Source organism: Gadus macrocephalus, chromosome 4 (genome assembly GCF_031168955.1).
Source record: "Gadus macrocephalus chromosome 4, ASM3116895v1".
In the NCBI taxonomy this organism is placed as follows: domain Eukaryota; kingdom Metazoa; phylum Chordata; class Actinopteri; order Gadiformes; family Gadidae; genus Gadus; species Gadus macrocephalus.
Genome location: NC_082385.1, coordinates 10,696,544 through 10,705,796, shown reverse-complemented (window position 1 = coordinate 10,705,796; position 9,253 = coordinate 10,696,544). Strand labels below are relative to the sequence as shown.

The following is a 9,253-nucleotide window of genomic DNA, read 5'->3' as shown; positions in this document are numbered from 1 at the left end:
TTTGAGATTTGCTGATGAAATTCACACAACCCAATGTCTGCAAGAACTTAATGGAAGAATTAGGAATAATCCGCTTTGAAAAGAGTGAACAATTAAAATGTGCAACATCTGGGTTTTATCGCTGTCACAGTTGTAGTAAATGTAGGTGTCTGGTAATTTGGACGAGGCTATGTGGGCCCAGAACTGACAGAAAACCATTCAACCCTGACTTATTTTGGCCTTGTGTTTGTAACATTTTTAATGAACCATCCCCATCCCAAGCAGCTTTTACATAGCTAACGGTTTTAGCATGTTGGTTTAAAGTTAGCATGATTATAAAGCATCAAATAAACTAAAGAAACTGCTACTGAAGGTTATGTAGGTCAAACCATTGTATCTACAATATAATGAGCACTAGGCGAGCACCTGTCTTGCAGGCGAAAATGTTTACTTTCTTACAGTAAGAAAGTACAAGAATGTTGACTTCTCTTATTTATGATTGGTCAAATTGAGAGTGTATCAACTTACCAATTAACACTTACTTGTGTTAATTGTATATCATATTATTCCAGTGTTTGAACTTGTGAGCTTAAGGAGTTATTTGAGCCTACAGTACCTACACTACCTGATTTCTGAAATGAAAAACCAGGACATTAGTGGTTTGGCATTCCATTTATCAACTTTCACCGTCCTGCTTGAATATGAAGTAATATCACCCCCAGTTAGCAAGCTCAAGCATTTGAAATTCGTGCCTGATATGCCTGCATGATTTTCATCTATTTTCACATGTAACATGTAAAACACTCATACATTTTTCAGATAAAGATAAATAGCATTGTACAGCAGTATACAGATTCAACTATTCATTAAACATCTGTATGCAATGACTATTACATCTTCAACCATGAGCTTGCAGTATTTTTTTTTATGTGCAAATTTAGGGCAAAGAATTGTGTCAGACACAAAGGGGGAAATTCTGAGAAATGTGGTTGCCTCATAAAAAAACACGTCATTTCCTCTTCGGACAAATGTGTGGTTTCTGCCTTTAAAAGTATTTAAGGACAGTGACAACGACAAGTGTACATTTGGTTTCTGAGACTGAGTGAGGAATGATTGGACATATGTATTTCCCACTGTTATTACAACCAACAAGTAAGGACTTTACGCTACATTATATGATCACAGCTGTATTGTTATCATATACTAGAGATAGGAAACAATTCGAGAATATCACACCTGCTGTCAGATCATCATGTTATTTGTTATACGATCCATCTCATTTAAATTTGTGAATATGATTCTATGCACATTATTCTGAAATCCTTTTGCACCAGTAGTGCAATACTTCTAGAAGTTCGTTTATAATTATTTCTAGTTGTTTTTGTGATACTCTATTAGTTAATCACAACAGTGCTTTTCGGGTTTGTTTTTGACATTATTATGTACTTGTGTCCCCACTAGAGTCTTTCCCATCAGCACTGCTCTCTTTACTGTTGGTCATGGCCGTCCACTCATCGCGGACCGTCTCGCTGAGCCGAAGCCAGAACTGTGGCACTCCCCTCCAGCAGTCTCTGAAGCTAACGCGACTCATACACAAGGAATCCGTGGAGCTCATCCGCACATACGTGAGTCCAGACGCCAACCAGATGCATGTCAATGTTCTGTCTCCTATACAGTTGCTGTGTATATTATATACGTATTTGTTGCATTTTTTTTATAATGCTTCCAGGCCATGGTTTGAGAGGGCAGCACGGGCACGACTTCATCAAACGCTGACAACGTTTAGGTTGAATTTTGCATGGGATCCCACTTTGACTCTCCCCTCTATCGCCTCCTCCAGAAGGCCAGCCAAGGGGCGCTGTCGGAGCTCTTCTGCAAGTCCTCCAGCAGCGAGGTCCCCCAGCCCAAGATCTCCGGCCTGGAGCCCTCGGAGCGGCTGCTGAGCGTCTCCTCCGTCCTGCGGTCCTTCCTGCCCCACCTCCGGCGGGTGCTGGAGCAGCAGACGGACCTGCAGTCGCCCTCCAGCCGGCTGCTGACGGAGCTGAGCAACGTGAGGAACCGCAGCGCCAGCCTGGCCTCGGTCATCGGCCGCCTCTATCAGGACCTCTTCCCCAACCTGCCGGCCCCCGAGCCGCCGGCCGGGGGCCCCACGCAGATGCCCCCGCCGCAGAACATCTTCCAGCAGAAGGTCTACGGCTGCGTGGTCCTGCGGCGGTTCAAGGACTTCCTCCTGAACGTGGCCCGGGAGCTGAGGACTCTGAAGAGCCGCGTGTGCAGGACGCCCCCGGCCAACACCCTCCTCTTCTGAAGAGGAGCGGGGAAAAGGATGGAGAGGCTGCTGAAACGTGGTTCAGTGTTTCACGTTCAAAGGACTTGTGTGAGTCTCAAGGTGGCTGGCACATCGGTTGTTGTTTTCTTATTGCAAAGGATATGTATTTATCGTATTTATTATTTATTCCCACGTTTTGTGGAGGTCAAATGTGTAATGGCAGAGGTTGCGTGATCATTGTAATTAGACTATGATTGTCCACAAATCTCCAAATGTATTGGAGATGTGAATGGCTTCTTGATGACACTGATCTGAACTTTTGTTACAATCACACTGTGCAGAATCACCCAAAAGCAAACAATGAAAAAGACAGAAAGGCAAACATGGACTATGGAGGAATTTAGGCATCAGCTTTTCTAAATCAACTAATCAATGTTTTCTGTAAATGACCAAGCCTAACTGGGAGCGTTGATACAGCAAACACAAAAGGGGACGTTATTGTGGAGCCACTGGTTGCTGTTAAAGCTTTGTCCTGTGCAGTAACGGCCCAGAAGTGGACACAAGTCACTAAACTAAACAGGGAGGTGATGGAGGTGTGACAGCAGCTCTCAGTGACACATGTCCTGAAGACATGAAGAGGCAGATAGTCACATAGGAAAGAGTTTGTGAAACAGTCTGTTGTCTGGCCAGTCACAAGGCACTGTGTGCGTGTGTGTCTGTGACCTGTTTGTCTGTGTGTGTGGGTGTGTGTGTGTGGGTGTGTGTATGGTTCAGTGGATGTGGATGGAGCATAGTTCACAGATATGTATGGGCATGTTCATTGGAATAAGAATGACACTGTGGGTGTATGTAGGCCTGTAAAGAGGAAGTACGGAATGGATTGGGATTTTTATCATCCAAGAACCTTATTTAAAAAAATATTTTATTTATAAAACATTGAAAATATTATTGTAATAAATTAAAGTTGAACTATTGAATTGTTTGTAATTTCCCTTTACCCTCTTCTCTCTGAGGTCATTATAGCAGAAAACTGGAAGTAGACAAGCAATTGGCTCTGGGTCATAAATCAAGTTTCCTGTTTTTGTAAAGTAGGACTTGGTTTTTATTTAGAACAAGAGCAAAGGCTATGTCTGGTCTGTGGAACAAGCATCACACTCACACCATCAATCAAAACAATAAATACAACTTGTAACATTTTGGTATCTAGGATAGCAGTAAATTATCAATCGACTACAGAGTAGGTTGTATTCAAAAACGGACATATTTTCAATATGTAGGAGGGAAAAGGAAGTTCTAATTGTTTATTGATTTGATCATTGAATATGTTTGCCATTGTGTCTCATTATTTTATGACTCATAATAAACCTCATGTAAGGACACACACCATGCCAAGATCCACCCAAGATTACGTTTTCTCAAAGGGCAACCAAAGCGCAACTCAACTTAAGTAAAAATGTCAGTTTCTTTATTTCAGTAATTTAATCCTGGGTGACCTTGGAAAGGTTTTAAATGTAATAAGACCAAATCCTAAACCAGGTTGACCCCAACACGTTGTCTAAACCAACAGGTTTATATGTAACCGAGAGCATGGAGGGAATGTGTCTGCACATCAAAATATGAGGGCAGGATGGTGAGATAATTACCTTTAGTTAATAGACAGACATTCGCTTGGATTCAAGAACTGTTTACTAGGGTTCTGAGGTACATTTTTTTTAACTTTTACTTCAGTATGAGCTTGTGAGTATCTTTCACCACTGCTTCACCGTGTTCATATAGGTTAATATAGAAAGTATAAAAAATTATACAAAAACAATAATGTATTTTACATTGTATTGCTACAATGCAGTCCATGCTCTAGTTTCCTATGTTGTAAGCAGCCGAACATTGGAGTGGCTAAAAGGTCGTTACTAACAAGCCCGCTGAAATAGGAGGTCTGATTCAGCACACACTCGTATGCTGGAGTCAGTTAGGAGTCACGTCGTTAAATAAATTAAACATCTGCATGTTTACAAAGTGCCGACTGGAACTTAAACAAAGGCCCCGCGCAGTGGACCTGTATTGCAAACAGTGACTTAAGTAACACAATCCAACTTGTGCCGATTTCATTTTCTACATGCCCTCGGTTTACCCCGCTGCTCTGAGAGCGAGGTGACCCAGATGACTGGAAGAAGCTTGCTGCGGCTTCTACGTTATACATCCTTCCTCTTTTTAGAATTCTTCAGAATTCCTCAGAAGCTGAATTCTAGAGAAAGCTTTGTGTAAGGTTTGCTTTTCTCATGGTTTAACTTCCTGTTGCATACAGTATGAGTGACTAATTAAGGATGTATGACATCACCCGAAATGAGGGACATGGAGGCCTTGACTTTCATTCACTCAATGTTTAATTGTGAAAGTGTGAGTAATTGTCATCATATTGGAGGCACGTGCAAACATTATTAGATAAAAAGTGGCATTATTGGGCTGCTATTGAAACACATGAAAAGGTATGAAATATATGCATTCATATTCATACAAAAGTGTGTCATCATCATTAACACATCCCTGATTATCGTAGGTTTGACATTCATAGGATGTTTGAGCATCCATATTTGCATGCACAGGGAGATACACTTAGTACCTCTGTACCATTATTGCTTACTGACAGACTGATTGTTAAATAAGGGCTTTGTTTGTGTACAATATTGCGGACAATCATGCTGAACATAGTGTCGAAAACCTGTGTTCCTGCATAGTAATCTAAACATGAATTAAGACAAAGGCATATACGGGATATATTCTTATAGTGCACATAATCAACCTCTATCAAGGCAATATTATAGCAAACTACTCAACAAAGGTTCTAAAATAGGATGCTAAACTACTCGCCTTGGAACCAGACAAATCTACAAGCTCATGTCTTAGGAGCTCTGGGGCGAATGTGTCTGGCTCCTCATCCGCTCAGACAGATCTCCAGCAAACCAGAACCGGATCGGGCCAATCACAACTGTTTATCTAATTTGGGGGGCGGGTTTAATACGATGACTAGACAGAGGAGCACCTTATGAGTGTGCCGCTGAGGAATTCTCAGAAACCACCAGGATGGATGCCGCTGATGTGCCACACGTTGGGTGGCTCTGATGGGTCGTGGGTCTATCCAGCCGCATCAAGAGGCCTTTTGGTCCACGGCCGTTGAAAACGAAAGTGAACGGAGAGGTCTCAGGCTGCTAAACAACCAAAGTATAATAAAAAAATAAAAAACTCGTAACATCAAAGTGGTGCACGTTTATGTGATGTGGACACGTCACTTGCACAGCGTGGTCGTGTCCATGTTCATGAAGCGGATGTTCATCCTGGATTCAACTTCAAATTCTTTCAGTAGCTAAAAGCAGAACATGTTAGTTAGTAGGATTTATTTGAAGGAGGCGAGTGAAACATTTCCAGTGAATGTGACGCAAGTCATGTTTTAAGGGAGCCGCAGATACGATTTAAGGGATATTATTTCAGTGTAGTAATATAGGAACGGCATATCCAGTTATTAGTGAGTGAAATGCGCTAGGCGAATATCTGTTTTGAGTTGACTGCGCCTGCCAATGTGAGCCAGTTTCGGTTTTAGACCAAGCCCAGCTTATTTCTGACCAATCAGGGCATCTCTTCCATGAATGTTGAGTTTTCAAATGTCGCCGTTTTCTGCCCGCTCTCTCTTTTAAACTCTTTAATATTACCTACAGCAGCTTTGATAAAACGAGTACACAAAACGACAAAATCAGGCTACTGACCTTATTAAAATGCTCAAATGTGATTCCCTCGTAAAACTCATCGGGTTCCTGTGTGTGGAAAATAAAATAAAAAGGTATCAGACAGTAAATCAAAGTGGATGTGGATGGATAGAGTTGGAATCACACAGTTAAAAACAACGTCATCGTACCATGTGATAGGGCTGGGTGATATGGAAAGATGTGTTAATAAGATAATCATGGGGAATTTTACAAAAGGTCTATAAATATCACAGTATGCTTCAGAGTTTAAAATAAAATTCTGAACAGTCCATCTCAGGGTCTTGACATTGAGATATAAACCTTTAAAAGGACGGTACAGGACTTTTCAAATCTACTATTTTAATCATTTTAAGGGCATCTCTTCTCATCATGATGAACTATGAATGAGACTATAAAAGTAGGCATGACAATTTGTCAGTATCTACCTTTTGTGATGATGCAACATACAGACAATAAACAATCACTTTGAATGATTGTTCTGCCATGTGACTCATAAATGATGGGCCGGGCCCACCATGTGACTCATAAATGATTGGCCACCCCTACCATGTGCCCTTGCATAATTGGCCAGCCCTACCATGTGACCCATGGAGATGCTTGCCACCTCAAGCATTGCAGCGTCTGCGATGCCTTTGGCCGTTTCTTTTCCCAGAGCGCCGCTACGAGACAGCAGCTCCTCGACCACCTAGCCAAGCGGACAAATGGATAGCATTGTACGTTAAAAAGTGCTATAGGGAAGATCCAACCATTTCTGACCAATAGGGTTGTCTTGGTTTGGTGGTATCCCTCTTGCCTGTTAACCACATGTAGTGAAATGCAACACTTCTCAATTTCACTACTCCAAATTAAATACTGCAAAAAACGGTCAATTATAGTTTTGTCACATGTCATCAAAATACCTTTCTTAAAGGTTTGAAAGTGTTTTAACATGTGTTATTCCTTTAAATCTAGCTTTAAAACCAGACAACAACAGCCCGAAGGTCTGTCGCTGAAGCTGCTGTATATGAGCAGTACAGCAAGCCCACAGTTGAAAGTATATGGACGTTTTCTAGAAAAACCAACAAAAGACTGTTGATTTGTATGAAGTCAAACACAGGAGAGTGGAGAAAACGGAAAATCTATTTTGAAGTCTATTGGTTGACTTGTTGCCGTTATGCATTGCAGCCAACACAAGCTACTGATACTATGTGCAAAGAGGGACCATCCGCATTGTGATTGACTGTTGTACAGGCAGAGGGGGAGGGTCGGCGAGGTTAGAGAGATTGGTTTGCGACCTTGAAGCAGGAGAGAAAATGAATCCCCCAACATGAGGTCCCACGTAGCCACGGATCAATACAGCCACTAGAATCCCCCCCCCCCCCCCCCCCCCCCGGTTGTAACAACGGCAGAGACCAGTGCTCAGGTGTCCCATCCTGCAGGCTGATAGTAAGAATACAATCGCCCTGATGCAACATTGTTTACATGGTGGTGAGGGATCACCACGGAGGTGTAGAGTATGGGCGTGGCTGGAGGTCATCCACCACGGCCACGCTGCACTGTGTTGTGTTGTAGCCTTACGTGTCTGTACTCCTCGAGGGTGATGGTGCCGTCGTTGTCCGTATCGTGCATGTTGAACAGAACTGCATAAATCGGGGGTCAGAGAGGGCAGCTATGTTATGAACGGCACGACGACAAACACAAGGGGGTGGAAACACGGAGGTGGATCTGGCGCTTGGGGGAGGGGGGTGTTGAATGGGGTCTTCTAGGGAGAGAGAGGGGTCTCACATCGGAGTTTCTCCATTCGGATGACCTCTTTCTGCTCGTCGTCCAGGCGTATGGATGGCGGTCTGAAGTGGGACATGACCAACAAGAACTCCCCGAAGCCGATCTCATGCACCGTGCCAACGGCGTCAGTCTGCCGGAAATTTCTACACGCGCGGGCACACAGACATACAGACAGACACACTGGGTTGTTGAGCGTCGGCCAATACGCACGTTATACGTCACACTCTCCACTGCTACATGTTTACTATTACACACGTTACTGTAAAATTGTACTATTGTTTATTCTATAGTATGCTAGCAAAAATAGTGTTATAAATGTTAAATACTATAGGCATATAGTACAGTACATAGTCATTATTTGAACTACAGCTTAGATGATAAAAGGTATCAGGTATTACAAAGTCATTGCTGTACCTCCTGTCAAAGAAAGCCTCTATGATCTCGGATCTGATGGGATTGCAAAGCAGATCTGGAATTGTGTTGAAATCTTCTCTCCTGGTGAACAAAACCCAACAGGATTTAGGGAGTGGTTGTACTGCATAATCATATGCAACTGCTCAGATCTTAAACCGGTTTGTCAATTCAGACAAACTGAAGATCTATTTCAACAAGTAGGCTGCAATGAGAGGCGACAATTGAAATGAGAGGCGACATTAAACAATAGAGAATACAGCAGGGCAGTGGGGGTATATAGGTAACCTAACACTGTAGTTCACCTCAGAGTTTCTCCATTGTTGCTCAGCTGCTTGAATCTTTTGTGTAGAATTCCGATCTGTTCGAAGGAAACTAGCAGGGGAGATAAAACACCATCACAGCATTGCCAATATGGTAAAGTAAACAAAGTCTGATTTGAATGGGAAGAGGACATTTGCGTAGGCCTACATGCAGGTCATATAGGTGTGAGCGTAGTTTCTATGAAAGGAGGTTGGCGCTGCCCATGGAAACTTTTATCAGAGCTAGACCATTGACCAACATTATCTTTGGCACTTTCAGGTAAAACATGTCGAGGCAAGCGGTACACTTATTAAGATGGCAGTTGAATTGTGTCGAACGCATATGCAATGCGTCCTGTGGCTTTATCTGTCCAACTTGTGCTTAAATTAAACATAAAGCACTCAAATAGGTCGGTTCCTCTTAAAGACATGCAAAGCACCCGCGTCGTTCATGTAGCAGTGTCCTTTTAATCAGCAGGCCTATATAAGTATTTGTCCGCATACTCACATCCTGTTTTCTCCGCCAGACCAACGTATTGGGGTTCATCAGGTAAAGAATTTAGAGCCCCCATAATTGAATAAAATAAAAGATGTCCCTGAAGTCAGATGTGTGCCAGACTGAAGAAGGAACCCCGGACCGGGTACTTAAAGAAACCCGGAATAAACAGCGGGGAATCTCCCCAACAATGTTGTGTTTCGGTTCGATTTCCTGAAGTCTTCAGTTTTGTATCATACCAGACAACTGTGACATCTGCGTGCGTTGCGCCTCCTCC

The 9,253-nt window shown here is 42.7% G+C and overlaps 2 protein-coding genes across 3 annotated transcripts; one reads left to right on the top strand and one right to left on the bottom strand.

Moving 5' to 3' along the window:
- Positions 1-1,008: 1,008 nt before the first annotated feature.
- Positions 1,009-3,225, top strand: m17 (IL-6 subfamily cytokine M17). 2 transcript variants are annotated; one of them, XM_060050170.1, is made up of 3 exons: positions 1,009-1,131; positions 1,441-1,604; positions 1,823-3,225. In XM_060050170.1, the coding sequence occupies exons 1-3, from the start codon at positions 1,089-1,091 to the stop codon at positions 2,285-2,287; spliced, it is 672 nt and encodes a 223-aa protein (XP_059906153.1). In that variant the 5' UTR covers positions 1,009-1,088; the 3' UTR covers positions 2,288-3,225. The 2 variants fall into 2 exon arrangements, with proteins under 2 accessions (XP_059906153.1, XP_059906152.1); XM_060050169.1 differs by having other exon boundaries at positions 1,820-3,225.
- Positions 3,226-4,611: 1,386 nt separating this feature from the next.
- Positions 4,612-9,253, bottom strand: tescb (tescalcin b). The gene is made up of 8 exons (XM_060050171.1): positions 8,989-9,253; positions 8,484-8,553; positions 8,182-8,262; positions 7,768-7,910; positions 7,561-7,622; positions 6,581-6,688; positions 6,004-6,051; positions 4,612-5,606 (listed from the first exon to the last, which is right to left on the bottom strand). Exons 1-8 carry the CDS (start codon positions 9,050-9,052, stop codon positions 5,529-5,531), a joined length of 654 nt encoding a protein of 217 aa, XP_059906154.1. The 5' UTR covers positions 9,053-9,253; the 3' UTR covers positions 4,612-5,528.

Excerpts from the sequence above, each read along its gene's own strand:
- tescb (XM_060050171.1), bottom strand. The coding sequence starts at position 9,052 with ATGGGGGCTCTAAATTCTTTACCTGATGAACCCCAATACGTTGGTCTG. Across the intron at positions 7,911-8,181 it reads GAGGCTTTCTTTGACAGGAG|AAATTTCCGGCAGACTGACG; the intron begins GTACAGCAATGA and ends CCGCGCGTGTAG. Across the intron at positions 5,607-6,003 it reads CATTTGAGCATTTTAATAAG|CTACTGAAAGAATTTGAAGT; the intron begins GTCAGTAGCCTG and ends TTCTGCTTTTAG.
- m17 (XM_060050169.1), top strand. The coding sequence starts at position 1,089 with ATGATTGGACATATGTATTTCCCACTGTTATTACAACCAACAA. Across the intron at positions 1,132-1,440 it reads ACTGTTATTACAACCAACAA|AGTCTTTCCCATCAGCACTG; the intron begins GTAAGGACTTTA and ends TGTCCCCACTAG. Across the intron at positions 1,605-1,819 it reads TGGAGCTCATCCGCACATAC|AAGGCCAGCCAAGGGGCGCT; the intron begins GTGAGTCCAGAC and ends CGCCTCCTCCAG.